We start from the raw sequence: 24,848 nt of genomic DNA, 5'->3' as shown, positions 1-24,848 counted from the left end.
CATACATATGATGTGTGATATTCAAATGTGATTAATTATAATTTTTTTTCCATATTGGTTTGCTACACTGCAAAAACGAAACTAAAAATAAGTCAAATTTTCTTGATATGAGTGTATCTGTCCTTGATTTGGGCACGTAAATAAGATGATTTGCCAATGAAATGAGATTTTTGCACTTAAAATAGGAACAACTCATCTTCATCGTCTTATTTAGAAGGCAGAATATCTAATTATCTTATTTTAGGAGTCAAAACACTCATTTCATTGGCAGACCATCTTATTTACCTGCTCAAATCAAGGACAAATACATTCATTTCAAGAAAATTTGACTTATTTTAGTTCCATTTTTTCAGTATATGAAATATGCTTCTGAGAGGGCAACTAGAAATGGAGTTTTGTTCAATTTGTACCCATCCTGTCTCTAGATTATTTTTAATCCTGTGTTCCAGGATACACAATTGAGCTGTCCTATAGTATTTTTTTTAAACCAATGTAATCTCACCTTTTTGTTTAGATAAAAGGTGCGTTTCAAGCTCCATTCGGGTCTTTTGTCCTGCCATATATATTGCATTAATAGTCAGTTTAGGCTTTTAAATATTCTGTTTGGCACTTAAATGGGTGAGGATTGAAAAAAGGAGTCTGAGAAGCACTTTTATTCACGACGACTCACTTTGTCCTAATACACGCGGGGGTAAAATCTCCCATCTGGCAATATCTACGTATTTGAAGTTGGGAGACTGTGCATATTCTCAGTCATCCAGGTCATCGCAACAGCAAACACGCTTAAATCGGAGGCAACCAAACTTTAGTTAAGGTTTTTTTTTTTAAATGTTTCGACACCTATCCAGGAGTCTTTCTTAATTCTGGTGGCTCGCACTTGAGCCACTTGAGCTCGTCCCACTGGCAGAAAGTGTGGCAAATGTAGGAATTTCTCACAATACATGTAGACAACAGGTGTGGACCCCCGGTCCACGGGGAGTCTGTGCAGCTGACAGTATGCCCGAGTATGTGGGAACCTTAAGACTAATGAATATTTACATGTAATTGAAACCTTGCTGACAGTAGCTTGTTCATTTGTCCAATGTTTCACATTAGAATTTATGTGCCTAGCGAGGCGCAGCTACGCAGCCAAGCTAACCATGCCGTGGAGCTAACTTTAGCTCAGTTAGCAAAACGGATAAAATCAAACCTGATGTCTTAAGCTATCAGTGATTATTATGTCACCCTAGTTTATCTTAAACGTGTTGAGAACATGTACTTTAACTGTTCATTTATTTATTCATTAATCCACTAAGGCCCATTGAGATCAAAAAGCCTCTTACGAGAGGTGGCCTGACTAAGAGTTCACCACCCCATGTATTAGAATACACCAAAGGAAAGTTAGAAATAATATATGAAAACCGATGCTTTGCCAGCAGTAAACATTGCGGCATAGCAACAGTAACTAGGAACCTCAGAGCAGCATCAGTTAATTTCTGTTTATCGCCTTCGTTATGAAAATATCCTGTTATATTCCCTCTTCGAGAATTCTCATATGAATAAATCAATTTTGATTTAACAGACAGCGCAGGATTAAATCAGGAGCTAATAAAGCAGCCTCACCCCATCCGCAGTAATGCAAAGACAATAATGGAAAATCTTGAGCCAGCTGCCTCGGCAGATGAGACATTTTCTGCAGCCCCCAGAACAGACCCACACAGGCAAACACACAAACTCCCACACTGACGTCTCAGTCCAACTTGATTTGTTTTGCAGAGATGAGTTGACATCAGAGTTCAAAGCACAACTGACCCCTGCTGCCCCTAATTATTACCCAACGGCCTGAAGAGCCGTATAAGCTGTCACGTGGCGCATTGAGGACAACTGAAATTTCTAAATTGGATGCAAAAAAATCCCAAGCAGGTACTCGTTTCCAGTGTTGCCTTAGAGGTCAAATGTGACATTTTTAATGAAGGAAAATAGGCTGTGAATAACAAAGCCACAGCTGAGTAAATTCCTCTCCCGACACTGGGACAGAAGACGTTTGATTTTGACCTAATTAGTATTCCTTTAAGTGGGGAATGGGCTGGCCTCCTGCTGTTAAAATAGATTTAACAGAAACCCGTCTTGAGGATGTACCAGAGTTTCACAGAGAGCCTTCTGTGTGTCATTCATCTGTGCGCACAGGAACAGAAGCCTGACTGTTCTGTACATGCGAACCAAGCGTTCCGTTAAAGTTCACGTTTTCTCAGCAGCGCCCCTGTAAAGGTCTGCTCTCTTTGGCTGCATGGCCTCCGTGCAAACAGAGCCGTCTGAGCTTTCTCGGACCGCTGAACTGAGGCCCAGTGACGGCAAAGGCTGGTCGGACGAGCTCGGCGGTTGGCGCGGCATTGTGTGTTGTGTTGCACAGGAGTGTTGTGTGTTTTCAGCGCGCTGTTATGTGTCAGAGGTGAGCAAAGCGAATAGTCCCCTCCCAGTCCCCCTCATTAAAAGCGCTGAAGCAGAATGCCTCAGGCTCACCAGGCAGGGGGCTAAAGGCTTTGTCTCTACTGCTTTCTAGGTGTCCCGAGACTCCAGGCAACCACGCTGGACAGTTGCGGGCCTCCGTGCAGTGAGAGGGCAACACAAAGCCGCTTGTGTTCTTCAGCTGATGTAAAACATCACATCTAGCTATGGGAGACAAACACACAGTGGATGTGAAATCCTGGGCAAATTTAAGCAGCGTACAGAAGACAAAGGCATCTATAAGACGTCTTGTCTTTTTAAGTCGTGTCAAACATTTAAAAAATGATAACTGCGTTCCTTTTTTTTTCCCCCAATAAAAAATCTGAAAAGTGTAATGTGCATTAATTGTATCGCCTTGCCAATGCTTTGTAGAACCACGTCTCGCTGCAGTCACGGCTGCCAGTCTTTTGGGCTTTGTCTCTACCGGCAGATGGAGAGCATCTGTGAATATTCATTTCAAGACTTGTCCCTAATTCTTAAATGAATTTCAATCTGGACTTTGGACCATTCTAACACACAGAAGTGCATTCATCTAAACCTTTTCCACTATAGCTCCGGCTCTCCCTGCCTTTGCTAATGCAAGCATCCCCACATCATGATGGTGCCACCACTGTGTTTCACTGTGTGGTGTGTTTATGGGCTAAACTCACCGCCATGGGCTTATTGCCTTCTTCTCTGATTAACGCTCTTTTTGTCCAGCCTGTCAGTTTAGGAGGGTTTAAGAGCTGGATTTACGCCAGCAGTACACTACATGTAGATGGTGTCTGTTTACTGATTAGATACTGCAACTAGATTAGCCAAGATTTAAAGTTGGATAAGTGTCCTGCAGGCCTTGCTTTCCTTCCGTGGGCATTTCTCACAAATGAATGGCTTTGGTAGAAGCCCCGCTCTCCCCTTTCTTCACAGTGTTTCCATCGGGGATTCCAACAGTACAGACGTTATTCCCAGGAGGTCGTTTTCGATGTTTCTGCCGCTTGCTGACCATGCAGGACCACATTTGGGTCCACGTGCAAATAAGTGAGACCACCACAGCCAGAGGCAGCCAAACCAACCAGTTGAGGGTTTATCAGAAAAGGAGTCCTCAAACACAGACCAGCATGTTTCTGGGATGTCAGGAGAAGAAGGAAAGGATGTTGAAGAATCATGAGCTCCTTACTGATCTGCCACTGGTGTAAAGCTGCAGCTATCCAAGAAACATGTGAGCAGGCAAATATGCAGAGAAGCCTGTTAAATGAGAACTCCCCTTGGCTGAGATCCTATGAAAGCTTCCGACGCGTCAGGAATCACAAGCCAACTCATTTTGTATGATGGGCCGATTGAAAGTGAGAGTCTCTTCTTGTTTTGTTTTTTTTTTACTGTTGTTTCTTTGGGGACCTTGTAATGAATTAGGATGGAATCTGAACATTAGATCTAGAGATTACGCTCATTCCTGACGCATACTTATTTCAAGTTTCCCTTAAGGTTTGACCTGCCAATCACAGTTTTGAAGGATTCTGAAGGGTTGTGAGAATAATGTGGGAATGTAGATCCAATAGAAAAAGGGAATTACAGAAATACTCTCATTGGTGCATCAGTTGTCACTAATCTTCATCCCATTTTTATTCAACCCAAGAAAGTCCGTGGAAGTCACTGCCATTGGTGTGCATGTTTAGACTTGACGTGGTTGTAGCTCTTAGTTTTGATGCACGTTTAGCCTTTTGACCTGCTGATCATCAATCACAGCTGATAACACGGAAAATCTTCCGATTCCTTCGATCCGCATAGATCCGCTTTCAGGTTTGTTTTTTTTTGGAACCCAGACAAACTCCTATGAGGGCAGGGTATTTAGCAGCTTCGCGCTTCCATCAACGCACGGACGCTTTAAGTGGCCCAACCACACTTAATTAGCCTCATCTCTGTGGCGCAGCGCAGCCTTTTGCTCAAATTAATCTTCTGAGCGTAATGGCCGGCGCTCCCTCCACAGTCTCTGACAGGAGGGAGATTACTTTGCGTACAGGATTCCTCTTTTAGCTGCCACAGCTAATGAACTTGATTAATTAAAGGGAGACTCTTCCTAATTAAGGTCGTATTCCGCTTGATCCAACTATGACCCTGTGGAAATGGGGGGGGGGAGTGACTGTGGCGCTAATTAAATATTTAGAGAAGAGCTCCGTTTGTTTGGGCGCATTGATTTATTTACTGGTGTCATAATAAGTGAGTGATCACACTGGTTTGGTTCTATGGAGTCACAAAAATATCATCTGTTCAGTCAGTGATGCAATTTCTCTTTGTCCTCCAGGTGAATGGCAAGGACCTCTCCAAAGCCACCCATGAGCAAGCAGTGGAGGCGTTTCGCACGGCCAAGGAGCCCATCATGGTCCAGGTCCTACGCCGGTCCCCTCACCCCCAACCGGCCGCCCCCATGGCGGACACCCAGGTGTCGGACATCAGCACCCAGACCGACATCACTCTGCAGCACATCATGGCTCTCACCAAGCTGCCCCCCTCCTCTCCCCCGATGACGGAGCTGGAGGAGTACCTCCTGCCAGAGGAGTGAGTACAGTAGCTGGTAGCGCCGCATCGCCGTTTCGTGGGAACTTCGGAACGATCAAAGGGCGTATACAGCCGTGGCCTTGGCATAGATTATTCTTCCTGTCAGTTAATGATCTTCATCTGTTTTCTGCGTATAATTAAGAGTCCTGGAGAGCGAGCGAGGCAAATTCCTTCACCACAGCTCTGTGTGCAGCTTGAAATGCACTCTGTATGCAAACACACTGACAGACAGGACAAAGCTGCCGACACCTCTGGTAGAGATGTCTAAAAACCCTTTAAATGTTTTTTTTTTCTTCTTTAATTGCCGTAGCTTAATCTCAGTACCGAATATAAAAAAAATCTGACCTTTTAAAGAATATTTATAAGGGCAGCACCTATATTATTTAATAATGATCATCGGGCCTCCCGTTTCCTCTCTTGTGCTCTCTGCTCTTCAGCTCAGCGCTAAGGTTTTCTGTCTGGGGACTGAGGTTAAATTGGAAGCTGGTTGGGGGAAGATAAGATCTAAAGAGGCAATGATCCAGCTTATTCCTGGCACATACCCATTTCCGGGTTTTTTTAGGTACTGACGATGCCGATTTTAAAGTTTACTGAAGGATTCTAGCATAGAAAAAGGTTTCCTTGACAGAGGTAGTTTTGGATCCAACAGAAAAGAGGGAATTTCAGTAAAATCCCTTTAATGTCTCATATCCGTTGAGTTTTATTCAACTCAAGAAAGTCCATCAAGTTCATACTGTTGTTTTGTGTCATTACAGACCTAAAACGTTCAGGGATCTTTGTTTTGATGCACTTCATGGCAAAGAAAAAACTGATTTTTCAGCATTTTGACCTGCTGATGATCAGTCAGAGCCGATTAACGGAAAATCTGATTCCAATTCTGAATTTCTACCTTGATGCACATAGATCTGTGGTTGATTTATTTTTTTAATTTTTATCCATATATGTGTCGATTCAGCCATATGCTTTGGAACATTATTCTGCTGAAATATCTAATCACAATCAGCTTTTTTTAGTTAACTAGAAAATAAAGTTTTTATTTTAAATCTCCTGGTATTTTAAAGAGTTCTTGATGCCATGCACTACAAGATCCAAAAGAAGTAGGCCCTCGGCAGTTCCCCCACCGTGTTTATAGCGGGCATATGGTGATGTTCCACGTATCCATCCTGTGTTTGCTGGCATGCAGTGTTAATTGATTCTTAGTCAGCTGATCAAATCACAGTTGCAGAAAGAGAGTAGAGCAAGCCTTGAACGTTTAAGTTTGTCATTGTCTGACAGAGAGGGGCTCTCTCCTGGCATGCTTCCTAAAAATGCAACTGGCATTTATAATAACACTTAGTGGTTGTTATGGAGACTTGGTGGCCTCAACAGGCCGCTCTTCGCTTCAGGGGCTTGTTCTTCGTACGTCGCTAACTCGGTTAGCTGGATTTGATTGTTGACGATTTGCATGATCTTGGATCGTTTGGTTCTTCTTCCACTCATCCTGGACTTGCTGTCATAGCAACATGAGCGCAAACTTAAGGCTGCTCGTGAGCATGTTATGTAAATAGCGGAGGAGATAGGGAAGTCTGTCGTAGCCATGTCTTGTCCATTTTTACGACAGCAACCTGTTGCGGAAGGTGCAAGAATAATTCGCAGAGCTTTTCGAATTAATTGCGTATTGCGCAATAGACAGGATCCTTTAGCGCAGCGCGACAGTGTAATTGTAGAGAGATTTTCTTGGTGGCTGTTATAAACAGACAAACACATCATTTAACAGTGGCTTTTAAAAAGAGGGAAAAGTGGCTTTTTAAAATACAGTATGAGGCCCCATCGTGGCCCAGCCACCTCCTCTCCTCCAGATGTCCCAGGCAGAAGAAGGTGGGCAGACTGGATCTCATGTGGCTTGCAGGGGTGGCTCGCTAGACTTTTTGTCCGTGGGGAGTGGTTTTGGGTTCACAGCAGGCACCCTGCCATGAAGGCGGATCCTCGGTGGCTGCGAATGTGAAATACCTTTTTTGGTCCTTTTTGATTCTTTCCCCATGTCACATATTTCACTCTGCCATGGCGTGACGGCATAACATGGTCAAACTTCCGTCTTGCAGAATCTTTTGCCGCGCCGCACGTCCTCAGTAGCGGGACCCACAATGCACCGGGGCTGATGTGAGTGGACACGTTGACTTTTATTTACCTGGGTTCCTTGCGGCACTGGAACCGTATCTGCACCGTACTCTGTGTGAGCTCGTTGTAAAAGTTAATTCTATAATAAAAGGCATGAACTAGATAACAGCCAGTAAAGAAAAAAAAAATCTAAAATCAAATTAAAAGCATAACACAATATAGGGTCATTCACGGAAACTCATTAAAATGGTAAATGGTAAATGGACTGAACTTATATAGCGCTTTTCCAGTCATGCTGACCACCCAAAGCGCTGTACACTATAGCCACATTCACCCAGTCGCTCTCACTAACGCGCACACATTTATACACCGAGACGCAGCTCGGTAGGCAATTTGAGGTTAAGTGCCTTGTCCAAGGGCACATCGACATGTGGCAAGGGGAAGCTGGAATCGAACCCACAACCTTCTGGTTGCCAGACGATGGCATTAATAGATATCTGGTTGCCAGACGATGGCATTAATAGATAGATCCTCATTAATGCCTGTAGATAATAAACTGTTTAGATAAAATATCCACAATGCCCCTCGTTTTCCTGATAAAACTAATATTACAGCACTTTTGTGCCTATAAAGGATAAGGATGTAAGGATGAGTGAAAATGTCAGGTTAAATCATGACAGACCCTTTAGTGCATGTGCACTGTATCCTATAGAGGACTCTTTTAGTTTTGCTAGTTAGTACGTCAATGAGCTTTCCACTAATAGGGTGTTAAAAGAATTGTAGATTTTTAGTTTTAGTTTCTGCACAAGACCCAGGTCTTGGTAATGGGTTGTTTACTGAAGTGGCCCAAAGGTGTTGCCGTAAACCCATCCCTCTGCTCCCTTCATTGTGGGCCAGGATCCGCCTCGTGATTTATTTCAGTAAAAAACACCAGGCAGAGCTCACGGAGGGGACAAATAAAGTTAGAACCGCGTTCAGCTCCGTATCATCCCACCAGACGCTGCGATGGCTGATGACATGTTTGAACACTGACATCCCCCCATTACTGGAAGATTGCTTAGCGACGTTTTGCTGGCAGTCGCTACATTGGAAGATAAAGTTGTTTCTGATGTGGCAGCGCTCCGGCCTGCCTTTTTACAGCGCCAAGTGGTTATGGCCTCTCTGAAGCTCTTAACTGAAACCGATTCACCTGGAACATGATTCAGCTTCCCAAAGCATTCTCCCAGACAGGGACAGAGAACGTTTTAATGCTATGTTAAAAACAAAATGTATCCTCATCGGGTTCCCGCACGCAAATAACTGAGCTGTTCTTACATCCTGGTTGAGAGAACTTTTCACATACATAGCTGAAAGGACCGTGATTCTTCTTAGCATCCTAATACGCCCTAGAAAAGGGATTCAGTGTCTTGCAAATCAAAGACGAAAGCGACCGCTTTTTACTTTTTTTCACGTTTAAACCACACATTTTAACCAACACAGCTATGCATAACCAACAAATTATGCATAGCTGTGTAGTGCAAAGGAGAAAGAATGTTTTCCAAAAAACATATCTGGAAGGTATGGTGTCCATATGTATTCAGCTCCCATTTTATTTATAGATCAAGCATAGTACATAAAATTCACTTTAGCCTATTGGGGGAATAAAAGCTGTTTAAAGGTCCCACAAAAATAGATGGAAACAGCAAAACATTGGAGAAGGAGCTCTGGGACTTTTTGGGGCTTTATGGAAAACCCTGGAGATCACCCAGCATCCCAATGGTGAAGCGTGATCCCAGCATCATGCTGAGGGGATGCCCTTCTTCATCAAGGACAGGGAATCTGATAGAGGTAAAGGGAGATTTATTTTAGACGCACCCAGTGACCGTGGAAAAGATGTTAATCTGCTTCAGACGGATCTAATTATTTGCATGCAGATGAAAACATTTGCTTAAATTGGGTTGAGAACTGTCCTACGCGTTATTAAAAACGGGGAGTTAAGTTGGGGAATTGATCTTCGCAGAAGAAATGTGATTGTAAAAAAAATCTTTAATGATCGCTATATGTGATCATTAAAGTTGAAAATTTTGCTAAAATAATAATAATAAAAAGAAAACAACAGCAGAACTCAGGACTATGGTTAGTAGCGAGCATTTTAAACACAGTGTGAAGGGAACACAAAGGGCAGCTAATCAGGTATGTAGCCTTTAGAAAAACTATAACTAATTGAAAAAAGACAACGCCGTTAATTTGCCATGATGCATAAAGATCTAGCTCTGCAGCATTGGAAGGTCTTGTGGTTTGATGAGTCCAGGTTCATCCTGTTCCAGAGCCATGGATGGGTGCATCAGGGTAAGACGTGGAGCACATGGAGCGATGTGCCCATCATGCCTAGCGCCCACCGTGCAACCCTGTCAGGACTGTGCCATGATCTGGGGTTGCTGCAGTCGGTCAGGTCTTGGTTCAGCAATGTTATGTGCCCACAGTAGAGTTTTGGATTTCTACTTGCATATCCAATTAATGATAGCTTCCCTCACTTTTGGAGAAAACAGCACCGTGATCACAGCGAGAAAGTGTTCCTGCCAATCACCGGAGATGGCTGCTGCTCCAGGGCACGTTAAAATAACGGTTCTGCTCATTTATATCTGCATATTCCCAAGCTGCCTCTCCTCTGTCTGTGTGTGTCAAATGTCCCCGCTCCAAGACCCGGAGTACGCATGCACTGTGGCAGCAGGAAATGGCCTTTAATGAATAAAAGTGATTTCTATAATTGGTTTCAGAGTCAAATCAAAAACACAGAATGCTAATTTGTGATTAGCCTCTGGGTGCAGCTTCACTATATCTGATTTGAGAGTGATTTCCTTTCTTATTGCGCTCCCTCTACGTGTCATTTCATTTTCAGAGCAGTGAAATCTACACGGATTAAAGGGTTTCTGTGTTTTGGTTCCTGTGTGAGGTGTGTCCCAAATTTACTATCTTCTCTCCCTCTGTTTCTCTCTCTTTCTCGCTCTCTCAGGCCTCCTACAGAGCACACGTACTTCGACCCCAACGATTTCCTGGAGGGCATACAACAGGAGATGGAGCGCGAGGGGCTGGAATATGAGGTAAAACATCATCTCCGTTTAAATGTCTCTGCTGTTTTATCAGTGAGGAGACATGAGGCCAGAGGTGGAGCTGACATCAAAGAATCCAGCTGGATCGCAGTTTTACTCGCAACCACATGCCCTGATGCGGTCGCTGCCACTGAGCTATATAATACACTGGAGTGCTGATTTTGCCGAAAAACTGAAGTCACTGGCCGCCATCTTGCTACTCCCTACTCTCACAGAATCCCATAGGATTTGCTTGCAATAACAAGCAGTTTTCTGGCTGTGTGAAAATGTTTCACAGGTAATTCTACAGTCAGTGGATGTACTAACACTATCAACTACTAGGAAATTAGGTGCTGAAATATTTTACATGTTATTCATATTAAATATATATATATATGTATATATAAGTATGTGTATATATATGTATACACATATGTAAATATGTTTTTGTATATTGTTATTTATATATTTATAAATGTTAAACATATATATTTAAATGAATAAAATGCAAAATATTTCAGCACATGACTTTCTCAGTACTTGATATTTTTAGAACATAACATAAAAGTATATGGCATTTGACATTTTAAAAGTCTTAAGCACCCCCTGAACATGAGAAAATCCTCGTTATTTGATGCTGTAGTGCACATATTCCCTAGTTACTGGGGGGGGGGGGAATAGGGAGTACCAATATGGCGGCTGGTGGCTTCAAAGCGACTCGTTCAAACAGACGGTGATTAGCACTCCGGTGTATTATATAGCTCAGTGGTCGCTGCTAGTTAGCAGTGACAGGACTGGAGATGCTGGTTTTTGTTGGGGTTTTTTTTGTTTTGTTTGTTGTTTTTTTTCAGCACACACACAACGCTGACATCATTACTTATTAGCGACAGCAACCTGATCTCATGCAGTAAAGAAGAGGCTCGTCAGATAATTGGATGATACAGATAGCAGGGTTACAGTGATGGATCTGCTGGCGCTAACCGTTGCTGGATGAGACTGTGATATAACCGCTGCTGTTGACCTCTGGTGACCTTCGACAACAGTGACCCCCTCCAGATGAATGTCAGCCACCTCCTGGCTGATGGTACAGTTGTCCATGGAGGACTAATTAGACTTGGAGGTCAGGAGGTGGCTAACGGCTGCTGCGTCATACATGCCGAGCTCTTCTTCGCATAATCCTTTAATGATGACCTCTGGTTTAGCAAAGAAGGTTTTAAATATTAAAAAAATACAAATAAAAATCTGAAAAGGATGGTGTTGTTGTATTTAGCCTCCTTTACTCTTATACCCCTAAAAAAAATCCATCATTCTACAAAACGTAAAAAGACATGGCCATCTACCTAATCTGAAAAGGAGAGCATTAATCAGAGAAGCAGCCGTGGGGCGCACGGACACTATGGAGGAGATCCACAGCTCAGGTGGGAGAGTCTAATGACAGAACTATTAGTCGGCAACCGCATGAAAGACGGTGAAGAAACTGTTTGGCCAACATGCTAATCGCTCCGTGTGGCAGAAAACTGACACTGCACATGACACCGCACCATGAAACATCGTCATGGCAGCATCGTGCTGCGGGGATGTGTGTCTGAAGCTGGGTTAGGGAAGCTGGGAGAAGAGAGGGAGCCATGTTGCCACATATCTGTGTGTTTGAATGGCCTCGTCACAGTCCAGACCCGTTAAAAACTTGTGGCGAAGCATCAAAATAGCGTAGATGTTTCCAGATGCAAATGTGCAAAGCTGGTGGACATGCCCCAAAGCACTGGATGCTGGCTGTGGCTTGTTGTTTGAAGACGACAAAGGTATAAAAGCTTCCATGCAGGAAAAAAACAATAGACCCCTTGCAACCACGTGACTCTGTTACCCAGAACCCCTTGCGTGGCGGCCATATTGGTTGGCACGCCATTTGACAAAATGACGAGTTCTCCACGTATTTTTCTTCTTTAGATAACGTATCACAAGATTGTTTTAAGAGTAAGTTGATGGTTGATGGTATCAGATTGCCAGATCCACACAGCAAAAGCCTGAAGGGACGGAGCGAGTCTGTGAAATGCTGGCCAAGGGTTTCGTACCGCGACATACAGCTGCCTTATAAACACGGCAGGCCAGTACGGACAAGAGAGCATGGAAGCCATGAAACCACTGGACGGCTGCAATTATTTTATATCAGGAAAAAGGCTCCAGCAAACGCCCGCGACGCCATGAGGGATTAAGAGGGTCAGAAAATGGATGGATGGATGTTCAGACAGGTTTGTGTAACAGCAGAAAGCAGAGAGGAAGACCCGCCCGGTAGGTTAAAAAAAACATCACTCACTACGGATTATTTTGGTGTTTTTGTCTTTAAAATGGGTGGAGGTGTTAGCGACATTGCAGCGTAAACACAGACATACTAGCTCCCGTGAACGGGCGGAGGGGAGGTGGTGATCGTTACACTGGCCGGAGAGCCGCCGCTGTCTGGAGCAGCAGGAAGCGGGTGCTGCTCCAGACAGCGGCGGCTCTCCGGCCTGTGTAGCGATCGCCACCTCCCCTCCGCCGCTATTTAAGTAGAACAATGAATAGAGCAGAATTAAGTTGTATTTACCGGAGATGAAGTGTAGACTGCAAATTCTCTCGTAGTATGATCCCCCCCCCCCCCCCCAGTCCATTGGGAGGGTCTGCCTGCGCTCTTTTCATTGAAAATATCCATTTCTTTCTTCGTCCTTCCTCCTTCGGTAAACGACAGAAACGTACATCCAACGATTTGGAATGCCTCTCTGTGCAACCGGGAGCACAACAAGTCGTAGGCATTGCTTAGATTCCAAAAATAAACTAACTAAAAGTACGCTCTAAATCACCCGTTTTGTCATGTAGTAGACGGGCTGTCAGGCTAGCCTGCCCACCAAGATGGAGGCGCGCACCCCCGATCACGTGACTGTGGCGTCAGATGCAAGAACTCTATTGGAATACCACTCAAATAGGAAGTCTGACGTTTCAGAATCAACTTTTATCGGCCAGCTGGTTCAAACAACAAGGAATGTGACTGCGGTTCCACTTTGCTCTCAATGAAGTCATTTAGCTCAAATATGTCAAGAAAGAAACAACCTGAAGGTAAAATCTAAACAGCTTGTGTGCAGGATGTGTGGGATCTGCAGAGATGTTAGCTGCCCTCTTTCTGATGGAATAAACCGCTCGTTTGCAGTGATGATACATTTTATCTCATTAAATCGGTAGAACTCGTTGTGCTGTGCAGCCTGTTTAGTTAGCATGTTGTCTGACCTCATCGGTGAGCTAATCCCACTGGTTTTTGGATTTGCACGGGATTGCAAGTTAAATTGAGTTGGAAGTCAATCCCGGAGGCGAGGCGGTACAATACGTCTGTCTCTGGGCCAAAAGAACCGAGGAACTTCAGATTCATCAGTGCGTTCAGCTACAGCTTAGTGTTTTTTTGTTTTTTTAGGAGCTACCCCTCACAGAGCTCGCCCTTTGACCTCAGAGACCAGCGTTGCTCGTAACTTTATCTGGATCTGTGAGATTACAGGTGTTGACAAGTGAAAAACGGCGCTGTGGCCGTCCGCGGCGCGCTGCGTCATTTCTCATGCTGTCAGTGGGCCTCTAAGAACAGCCGACGGCCTCCCCTCGTCCAGCTGAAAGATTCATTACAGTGACTGATAGATCTGCCTTGCTCTCTGCCCCCATTCTGTGGTCAATATCTTTACTTTGTCTAGAAACACGCTTGCCCAAGCTCCCAGCTATTTAGCTGATCCATCTTTAGAGGGGGGAAAAAAAGAAAGTAATTTCAGGTTTAATTTGTGTCTAACCAGGAGGTGGATCTTTACCGAGCAAACATCCAAGAAAAACTGGGCCTGACCATCTGTTATAGGACTGATGACGAGGATGAGGCTGGGATCTACATTAGTGAGGTAAGTGTTGCCGGTTTGTGCTCAGATCTGCTTTAACGTTCAGTGAATGACAACAAACTGGGCTTGTCAGCAGGAATGATGTTGCCTTAAGCTCACAATTTAACAACCCTGCTCCTTTTAGATTGATCCAAACAGCATCGCTGCGAAGGACGGCAGGATTAGAGAAGGGGACAAAATCATACAGGTAAGGCTCACACACGCACTAATGCTTGACGCTTCGGTTGGTTTGTCGCGCTCAAAACCGAAAATTTGTCAATTTCTATGTCCATCAAGATCAATGGTGTTGAGATTCAAAATCGAGAGGATGCAGTGGTGCTGCTGACCAGTGAGGGCAACCAGAACATCTCTCTATTGGTGGCCCGGCCAGAGATCCAGGTAATAAGCATGTCAGGATGGATATGCTTTTGGTAGAGGGGGCAAGTTGTTTGTTAAATCTAGAGACGCACTGAGAAATATGCTGGTGACCAGAACCGGACGATTTTCAACTTGATCGGACATGACTGGTCGAATCAGAATCTCCAAAATCTGGAGGTTGTCTGATCAGCAAATGATTTCACCCAAGCAGTTCCTGGCTGTGATGAGTCTTCAGTGTAGACGCTTTTACTGGGGGACGGTGAGCCCAAGTTGAGGGTTTTTTTCTGGTAAAAATGGGATGTTTAGAATAAAACCAGAAGAAACACCAAGGTGTAAGACGTTATTTATAAGGAGCTTTATAAGATATATGAGAAATTCGGAAAAACTGTTTTTCGGTGCCTCTCTGTTTAAAATCAAGCTTTTTGAAGATTAGGAAAAGGGAACTGATTTTGATCAAGATGTATGATGTTTTTTGTGTCAAGGAATAGGCCTTGTATATATCAGAAGTGCTCCTTCTGGTTTGTTTTGTTTTGCTGGTGGGGGGGCGGGGGTATATATTTTTGCAGTTTCATATTTGTGCCTAATGAGGCGTCTCTCCTCTGCTGCTTGTGGCATCCCAGCTGGACGAGGGCTGGATGGATGATGACAGGAATGACTTCCTGGATGACCTCCATATGGACATGCTGGAGCAGCAGCACCACCAGGCCATGCAGTTCACTGCCAGCATGCTGGAGCAGGTATACACACACACACACACACACACACACACACACACACACACACACACACACACATTCACAGCACACTGAGCAGGAAGACACACAATCAATCTGAGTAATGGATGTTCAGGTTTTTTGTTTTTGTTATTACGTGAAGGAGACAAAGGAGATGTTGGGACTCATGAATAAACTGAAACTAGTTTCACACGTTAACATTTGGGGAGAGAAAGGAAGAGCCTGCTACTCAAAAAAGAATGGCCATGTCCTCTATGCATCATATACATTCATTTTACAGCAGGGGTGTCAAACATATGGCCCGCGGGCCGGTTGTGGCCCGCCGAACAATTTAGTCCGGCCCGGTGGCTAAATGCATTATAATTTAAAAAATAAAAATAAATAAATAAAAAATGGTCTTAATGCCAAAAAGAGCTAATCAGATTTGACTTTCACAAGTGGAGCAGTACTGCTTTTGCCATAGTGCTCCGCTTGATTTATAAATGTGAATAGTTTTATTATGATTCATGCGGGGAATATCTCAAATTATATGGACACTACAATGGGAAAGTAGGAGAGGAAAGGAAGAACAAGGAAGAACAAGAAAAGGTGAAAGAAAGGAGATAAAAGGAACAGAATGATAAAACAATTATTGAAAAAAACATGTACTTCGTTTAATTGAAAGTCTGCAGTTCCTATGTTGTCCACGAGGGGCGCTGTGTTTTAATCAGCAGATGGTAGCACTGAGCTTCAGATGTGGAAAATTGATTTTAAATAATTTCTTAATTTTTATCTGTTTGATGTATTTTGTCATGCAGGACAGTGTTTGTAAGTTCCAAAAAATGTGAATAAATGTTTTTCAACATTGTACAATCACTGTGATCAGTTCTTATGCATAATGCACAAGTAAATGTTTAACTGAGTAAAAGTATTGTTGAAATTGCACATACTTTTCTTAAAAACGCTGAGGTTATTCATAATATATTGTGTAAAAGTGAAATTCATTTAATATAAAAATCAACAAGTCCACTTTTATTAGTTCTATTTAATCTTGCAATGAGTTTACTCGTGTGGCCCTCTTGACATCAGATTAAGCTGTATGCGGCTCCTCAACCAAAATGAGTTTGACACCCCTGCTTTACAGAATCTTTACAATTTGTTTGTAGGAAATACTTTAGGCGCACAAAGTCCTGTAAGGGAAAAAGTACCTGACCCAAAGGAGTAATTCTCAGAGCTCAGTCATGCTTAAAATGTTAGCTATGCTACAGGCAAATATGGAAAGCAACCCTAGACGTCTTACATGATTTGATTCTTCCTTTCACTGAGGCGCTAAAACCAAATTGCAGAAGTGCGTTTGGAAACAAAGGTTACCTAGGAATTAAAGGCTCAAACTGCAACCAGGTGTCCAGATGAAAACATCTCAAACCACGTCAAGGTTTTCTGATCGTCATTAGGATGGGGCGTCTAACACACCAGCAGAACCTTTTGTCGGTTTATTAGTCTGGACCTTTCCAGTGTGTGTTAAGACAACGCCTTGGTGGAAAAACATCAGCGATGACCTTTGAGAAGCGACGGTTGCTCACCATCAATCTGTTACGAGTCAAAAGGCCATCTCTGAGTGAGTTAGAGTCCATCATTCTGAAGTGGTTAAAAATTGGGAAGGATTCAGCTGCGGACCTTCCCCTGAAGTGGACCGGCCTTTAGGTTCATTGTAAGGTCAGACCATTCATTGGTCAGAGAAGATGTAAACGCAGCCAAGAGCTCCATGTCGGGCCTTGGAGTGTTAAATTTCATGCCACTATAGTTGGAGAAACAGGCCTGTTTTGTTTGGAAGAGATGTGGATGAAAGGACTCCTTTCTAAAAACGCAACTTTCTAAATCTAAGCATAGCTCCGGAACAAGCAGGACTGACCAGACAGGACTAAAAATGAGATGAGCACAACCGCATTCAGGAAACGCATTAGAACACCTCGCACCAAAAGCCAAGCACAGTGGTGGAAAGTCAATCTGGCGGGTTTTTTGTCCAGCTACTGGACCGTTGGACAGATCAGACTAAAGTACAGATGTTTGACCATAATGCACAAGTCCATGTGGAGTAAAAACCAAATCCAGCATTTCAGCCCAACTGTTGAGTGTGTTGTGAATCAGCGCTGTAATTTAGTCATGTGGAGTTGACAGCTCATTGGAAATGTGGATGCTGGTGTGCATCTGAGTTAGCGTTTATGGAAGTTTAGGACCTTGTATAGAAGGCAAGGCCACTTCAAGTCCTCTTCTGTTGTTTCTCCCTGCAGAAGAAGCACGAGGAGGACGGGGGCACCACAGACACCGCCACGCTGCTCTCCAACCACCACGAGAAAGACAGCGGCGTCGGTCGCACGGACGAGAGCACGCGCAACGACGAGAGCTCCGAGCAAGAGAACCTCGGCGACGACCAGACGACCACGGCCTCTAACACGCTGGGCAGCTGCAGGAAGCTGACCTACAGCCAGGACACCCTGGGCAGCACCGACCTGCCCTTCAGCGGCGAGTCCTTCATCTCCGCAGACTACGCCGACGCCGACTTCCTGGGCATCCCGGCCGCCGAGTGCGAGCGCTTCCGAGAGCTGCTGGAGCTGAAGTGTCAGATGAGGAACAGCGGAGCCCAGGGTCTGTTCAGCCTGGCCGCCGGCGGCGGCGCCGAAGGTCACGCCGAGGAGGGCGTGGACAAGGAGCTGGAGTTACTCAACGAGGAGCTGCGCAGCATCGAGCTGGAGTGCCTGAACATCGTCCGCGCCCACAAGATGCAGCAGCTGAGGGAGCAGTGCGGAGAGTTGTGGATGCTCCACGACAGCGGCTTCCGCAACTACAACACGAGCATAGACGCCCGCCGCCACGAGCTGTCAGACATCACAGAGCTGCCTGAGAAATCGGATAAGGACAGCTCGAGTGCCTACAACACCGGCGAGAGCTGCCGCAGCACCCCCCTCACCCTGGAGCTGTCTCCAGATAACTCCCTCCGCCGAGGAGCGGAGAACCAGGGTGCAGCCGGACCGTCTGGGTCCGGCGGCTCCAATGGCAAGACACACAAGCCCCTCCTGTCTCCTGTGCAGGAAGCCTGCAGCCCCGGCCGGAGCAGAGGCTCCTCTAAGGACGCAGACGGAGAGCTGCAGGCCGAGAGCAAAGAAAGGAAGCTGGGAGAGTCGGGTAAGGGCGGACGGAGCTTTCAGCCCCATTCCCCCTACAAGCACGCTCACATCCCCGCCCACGCCCAGCACTACCAAAGCTACATGCAGCTGATCCAGCAGAAATCCGCCGTGGAATACGCCCAGAGCCAGATGAGCCTGGTGAGCATGTGCCCGGCCAGCCCCGGCGACCAGGAGCCCAGGATGGAGTGGAAGGTGAAGATCCGCAGCGACGGCACGCGGTACATCACGAAGCGGCCCATCCGGGACAGGCTGCTGAGGGAGCGCGCCCTGCGCATCCACGAGGAGCGCAGCGGCATGACCACGGACGACGACGCCATCAGCGAGCTGAAGATGGGCCGCTACTGGAGCAAGGAGGAGCGCAAGCAGCACGCCGTGCGGGCCAAGGAGCAGAAGCAGCGGCGCGAGTTCATGAAGCAGAGCCGGGTGGACTGCCTGAGGGAGCAGAGCGCCGCGGAGGACAAGAAGGAGCCCAACATCATCGAACTCAGCCACAAAAAGATGATGAAAAAGAGGAACAAGAAGATTTTTGACAACTGGATGACCATCCAGGAACTGCTGACCCACGGAACCAAGTCGCCCGACGGGACCAGGGTTTATAACTCGCTCCTGTCTGTGACGACGGTGTGAGTCCTGCTCCCAGGCGCCAGGGGAGCGGCGTGTACATAGGACGACACCAGCTGGAGCAGAAAGAGCTGCTGTAAGCGTGTGGTGTCATTGTGTAAATAAGAAATGAGGAAAGCTGTTCAGGATGATCGTTTTCATTCACTGCAGCCAGGGCGCAGGGATCCATTAAAAGATGAATGGCCTTCGCTGAACAGGACTCTGCTGCTGTAAAATAATGATTTCAGAAGCGTTTTCTCTAATCTTTTCTACCTTTTTGGCTCTTTTGGAATTTTTTTTTTGGAAAAAAACAGCAATATTTGACTTTTTGGAAGATTTTGAAAGCGTGTAAAGAACATGTGCCATACTTTACCAGCCAGCATTTATATTACTTTCAGTTTGTTTGTACTATATTATATATATATAAATATATATATATCTTATCAGTATTTTACCGTTACACTTTTATGGACACAATGCTATTTTCCCGATAAAAAACAGAACTGAAGCCTTTTGGAAAGGTTTTTTTGTGAATCAAACAATATAGTTTTTGTAAGAAAGTAATTCTTTTTGAAATATTTCCCAAAAGGTGCTGATTTCCCAAAGTTGAAGACCACCAGCGACGTAGCATCTGTTCCGATATGCAGAGAACGTTGATACCAATGTGTGTATGTATGTGAGCTTTAGAGTGAGATGTTTCTCAATCTGTTGTGGATGTGTTTTATTTTATGCACACATATACTATAGATGCTCTTGCTTCTATAGGATTTCATGCATTGGGCAGAGAACCAGCTTAACAAAGCCCTAGTTAGCCTCACAATTTGAATCTTGTACAATGACAGTCATAATAAATTATTGTTTTATATATGATGAACTTTGAAATGTTGCCGGAGTGTGTCCTTTTTTGAATGATGCTGAGAACGTAGCCAAAGAAAATCCAATTAGAAATCCTTGTAAGGCTAATTTTATTGACATATTTATACAGTGGCTCGAGATGTATTCATATCCATTGGATCTTCTCACAGTTTTTTCATATTACAACCAAAACCTTGAGAGTGCATTTTGTTGGAATTTTACACGATGGCCCAAAACAAAGTGGTGATTCACAGGGCATACAAAGGAAACTGATGCATGGCATGCATTTACCTTCGGCCCTAAAATCCTGGACAGCGGCCTTGGAAGCTCACCTAAAATGTGAGTCACTTATGTGCAATCCAAATTAGGTTCTAAAACAATATCTCGTGCTTTGGACTTCTCGTGGAGCACTCTTCCATTTATCTTCTGAAAGTGAAAAGAGTGTGGCACACCTCCAAACCTGGAGAGACCTGACCATCCACTTAACCTGACAGGCTGGCCATAGAAGCAGCCTTGTGCTAACTCTGGAGGAGCTGCAGAGATCCTAAACTCATGTCTGTTAAGAGGACCGCTGTTGGTCACTTTGTCACAAACCTTGTCTTTGTTGGTGTAGTGGCCAGAAGGAAGCCATTGTTGGGATACAGCAATGAGAAGTCTGGTTTGTAGTTAGAAGACACACCAAACACACAGAAACAGTTGGGAACAAAATCCAACTTCTTCTGACTACATGTAAATGTGGCAAAATGTGGAAAACCAACAATGAACATCACCCCAAATAAACCATCCCACGGCGGAACCACATGTTGGCAGCAACATGTTCCAGGGACATGGAAGCTGGTCACAGGTGTTGGACTAAAGACTAATCCTGGAAGAAAACTCATTAGAGGCTGCACACCACTTGAGACGGGTCAGAGGTTCACCTGACCTGAACCACAGACAGACAATGGGATGGTTTAGATTCAAATTAATTGATGTTGGAGTGGTCCAGTTAAAATCCACACCAAAACCCATCTGACATTCTGTGGAAAGCAATGCTTTGTCTGCCATTCAATCTATTGTCTATTGCCATTAATACCTTTTCAAAGCACTGCCATTCTTACCTATTACTCCTACTACTAAATGTTATTAAAGCTTTGATCAGTATTGCATTTAAAAAGAAGCTTGTACATTTACACAATCCAACTTCTTAATTGGGATATTTATTTGATCAAAGTCTGTTTGCTTGGTTATTCTCACATGATCTCACTCCATTTTCAAAATGTTGTTCCAGTCCAACCAGCTACAACAAAAATGCCAGGAAGTTCAGAAACGTGTCAATCAGCTTACGTCTTTATAAAATTGCGAGCTTTGGGAAATTTAACTTTTGACATAAAATAAAATGTTTTTTAAAAAGCTTGTTTGAACTTCAGACACAGCAAATGTTTCCAGTTCCCAGCATGATCACAACCGGGTAGTATCACAACCAAATAGTATGAAACAAGCAAGATTAAAAATATTTTTTGCATGAACAGTATAGCATTAAATCTGAAAATTAAAATTCCACTTAGTGTGGATGACTTGGTAAAGGAAGGTTAGTAACTTAAAAAATACATTTTGTTCCAGTTTCCTTAGTTAAATAGTGAAAATGGAGGACTGGGTCAGAGCATTTCCATTCTTTACTGATGGTTCTGGTCTGCAGTCTTCCGTATCTGTCAGAGTGGTCCAAGGAAGGACCAGTGGTATACCGGGGGAAAGGGGTCATTGACGGCTAAGGTTCTTTGATGCCCATTGACGTGTGGTCCAGTCCGAAAGATGAGCTATCAGTCTGTTGTCTTCTGTTCATCCAAGATCAGATGGACGGGTAAAAGGTAAACCAAGACCCCCACACCTCCCGACAGCAACTCTCTCCTTCTCATCCTGGGGGATTTCAAGATTTCCTAAGATGGCTGAAGAAGCCGAGGCCGGTTCTGAAGGAACATCGTCAGAATACACAGTGCATCACAGTCTGTGGAGTTCTGGGTCAGTCAGGTTGCCCTCGCTGACCCCTGTCTACAGCTGAAAAGGCCAACAATGCGAACATGATCCTCAGACCTGAAACACAGAGCGTTGGAAGAAGGTGGCCTGGTGTGATAAACGTTCTCTTTTACATTCACCGTTGTTTGCCCGGGGAATACGGCCATTCATGTGGATGTTACACACACTTGACACACTTCTTTTATGAAAACCGTATTTACAAATGGGTTGGCCTCTTTTAGTAAGGTATGGGCACTGATCTCTATTATACACTGGATTGCTAATAGCCCGCTGTTAGAACGAGTCGCTTTGAAGCCACCAGCCGCCATATTGGTACTCCCTATTTTCCTCCAGTAACTAGGGAATATGTGCGCTACAGCAATGGATTTTCTCATGTTCAGGGAGGGCTTAAAACTTTTAAAATGTCAAATGCCATATACTTTTATGTTATGTACTAAAACTATCAAGTACTGAGAAAATCATGTGCTGAAAATTTTTTTGCATGTTATATATATATATATATATATATATATATATATATATATATATATATATATATATATATATATATATATTTATATTTATTTATAAATATATATATTTATATTTATTTATTATAAATATATATATTTATATTTATTTATTTATAAATGTCAGGGTGCAGGTCTCCGTTCTGCACCATGGACAGTTCCAGATCCTTCCACCATCCACTCTGCCCTGCTTCACTCCATGCTGGATCAGTTTCACCTGCTGCAATAATCAAGTCCGGACTCAATACACCTGCCAGCTCTTCTATATAAGCCCTCTTCAGTCTGCTCCTCGTCGCTGGGTCATCTGCATTCACTCCTTGTTGCCTGCCTGAGTCTCACACCTTCTAGCCTGAGATCCCTACCTCTGACGCCTTGCTCAGCTAACTGCCTGCTCCAGCTTCACCGTGTGTCTACCCTCAGCCATCTCCTCCTGTCTGGTACAGTCTCTGGTCTCCATCTCCATTACTCAAAGCCTTCAATAAAAGCTCCTTAAACGTAGCTCTGTGTGTGTGGTGGTGTTCGGGTTCATCAGAACAAATCCTGACAATAAATATATAATATACAAAACATATTTACATATACACATTTAATATGAACATGTAAAATATTTCAGCACCTAATTTCCTAGTAGTTGATAGTGTTAGTACATCCACTGACTGTAGAATTACCTGTAAAACGTTTTCACACAGCCAGAAAACTGCTTGTTGTTGCAACCAAATCTATGGGATTCTGTGAGAGTAGGGAGTAGCAAGATGGCCGCCAGTGACTTCAGTTTTTCGGGAAAATCAGCAATCCAGTGAATAAATAGAGATCAGTGGGTATGGGCCCTGCAAAAAAATGGTTCAAGAAGGTTGGTTCAACAATGAGTCGGAGGGCCTCACTTGGCCTGCAAATTTCACGCCAATTGAACATTTGTGCTGGGCAGAAGAATATCTGATGACCCACCTCACAGCTGATATCTTTGGATGTTGGTACAATTGTTTGCACTGTTGCCTTGTGTCACGATTGTCTTGGATGAACCCAGAACACACACACAGAGCTGGTTTCCAGAGTTTATTGAAGCAGCAAGAAGTGGATGATGAAAGCCAGAGTCATTTACCAGACGGAGGTTGCAGAGGTACGGGAACAGGACCAGGACACGAGCAGGAACAGGACAGGCATTATGTTCAAAGGACTTGAGACGAACCGGTGACTATGGACAAACTGAGGTGAGTTCTTATAGAGGTGTGAGCAGGTGGAACGAGTCCAAGGTTGATTGCAGCCTGACAGGTGTTCCCAATCAGGGCTGCACTGGGGAAGGAGCAAGAAATGTTCAGAATGCAGCCTTCAGGCTGCATCATGACACCTTGCAGCAAGAAGGTCCTGTGATCAAATCCTGGCAATGGCCTTTCTGCATGAAGATTACATGTTCTTCCTGTCCAGTACTATAAATGGGTAGGTGAATCTTGGTTACAGATACCACATCACAGACTCTGGGGTCTAGTGGCAGCCATGCTGTCTCTCTTTTTGTGTCTCTGCTCTGCCTTCTTTAACACCCAGTCGGTTGAGGCAGATGACCATTGACACTTAACCTGGTTCTGCTGGAGGTTTTTCCTTCCCTTAAAGGGGAGTTTTCCTCTCCACTACAAGCTTCATGCTTGCCCAGTATGAGGGATTGCTGCAAAGCCATGGACAATGCAGACAACTGTCCCTATGGCTCTATGCTCTTTCATGCTGCTTGTCAAGACTTGATGCAATTTGATGGGTTTCTGTGTAATCTGATCCAATCTGTATAATCTGATTGAATTTGTCTTTGGAAAGTGCCTTGAGATCACATGTATCATGAATCGGTGCTATATAAATAAACTTTAAGTGAATTGAAAATGCCTTGATAGGTCAGTCTTATGGGGTAATGACAGTTGTGTTTTTCATTGTAGATATGAATAAAAGATGGACACCATGTCACCCGGATGTCACCCTTTGTTTCATCCAAATCAAGCCCTTAGTTACTGACTTAGAAGTCCCCTACAGGGGAAGGTTTACAGGAATCAGTTTCCCTAAGAGTCAAGGCAAGTTTATTTGTATAGCACATATCAGTAACAAGACAATTCAAAGTGCTGAACACAAATATACCAAGAAAATATATAGAGGAAGCACATAGCAGTGGAATTATAGCAACAGGTCAATATATAAGATGAGTTGAACTACAAACTAAACGATTAACATTCAAAGGCAACACTAAGCAAAGAGGTTTTTAACCCACTTCAGAGCTGGGGTGATGTGCTCTACTTTCCTAGTCTTTGTGAGGACGCCTGTCTATCGGCTCGTAGAGGATACTATCAGGTTATACAGATAATATATGCCTATTCACACTTTACATGAAATGTATAAAATAGCAACAAAGAACGTTGGTTTTTCTCCATACGCTGAAAGTAAACCAAACTGTAGTACTGATACAGATGAGGGTAGAAATGGAAATAACAAGGTCACTTTAGAGGGGACAGTTAACCTAAGATTCAGTACTGCAAGAGGAACCCGGATTACCCCGAGTGAACCCATGCAG

At 44.2% G+C, this 24,848-nt stretch overlaps 1 protein-coding gene across 2 annotated transcripts in view; it reads left to right on the top strand.

Annotated features, from left to right (window-relative positions):
* The window catches only part of pdzrn3b (PDZ domain containing RING finger 3b), a 140,934-nt gene extending 121,123 nt beyond the window's left edge, over positions 1 to 19,811 (top strand). For both annotated transcript variants that reach the window (XM_036151302.1, XM_036151303.1), the window contains 7 exons: positions 4,763 to 5,016; positions 10,106 to 10,193; positions 13,979 to 14,077; positions 14,199 to 14,261; positions 14,351 to 14,452; positions 15,052 to 15,168; positions 17,436 to 19,811. In XM_036151302.1, coding sequence (XP_036007195.1) covers positions 4,763 to 5,016; positions 10,106 to 10,193; positions 13,979 to 14,077; positions 14,199 to 14,261; positions 14,351 to 14,452; positions 15,052 to 15,168; positions 17,436 to 18,956 — 2,244 coding nt within the window. In that variant the 3' untranslated portion in view covers positions 18,957 to 19,811. The remainder of the gene's footprint in view (positions 1 to 4,762; positions 5,017 to 10,105; positions 10,194 to 13,978; positions 14,078 to 14,198; positions 14,262 to 14,350; positions 14,453 to 15,051; positions 15,169 to 17,435) is intronic.
* Positions 19,812 to 24,848: the final 5,037 nt, after the last annotated feature.

This window comes from Fundulus heteroclitus, chromosome 20 (genome assembly GCF_011125445.2).
Source record: "Fundulus heteroclitus isolate FHET01 chromosome 20, MU-UCD_Fhet_4.1, whole genome shotgun sequence".
Classification (NCBI taxonomy): Eukaryota; Metazoa; Chordata; class Actinopteri; order Cyprinodontiformes; family Fundulidae; genus Fundulus; species Fundulus heteroclitus.
The sequence above is the reverse complement of the archived record's forward strand: the minus strand, read 5'-3'. Positions and strand labels throughout refer to the sequence as shown.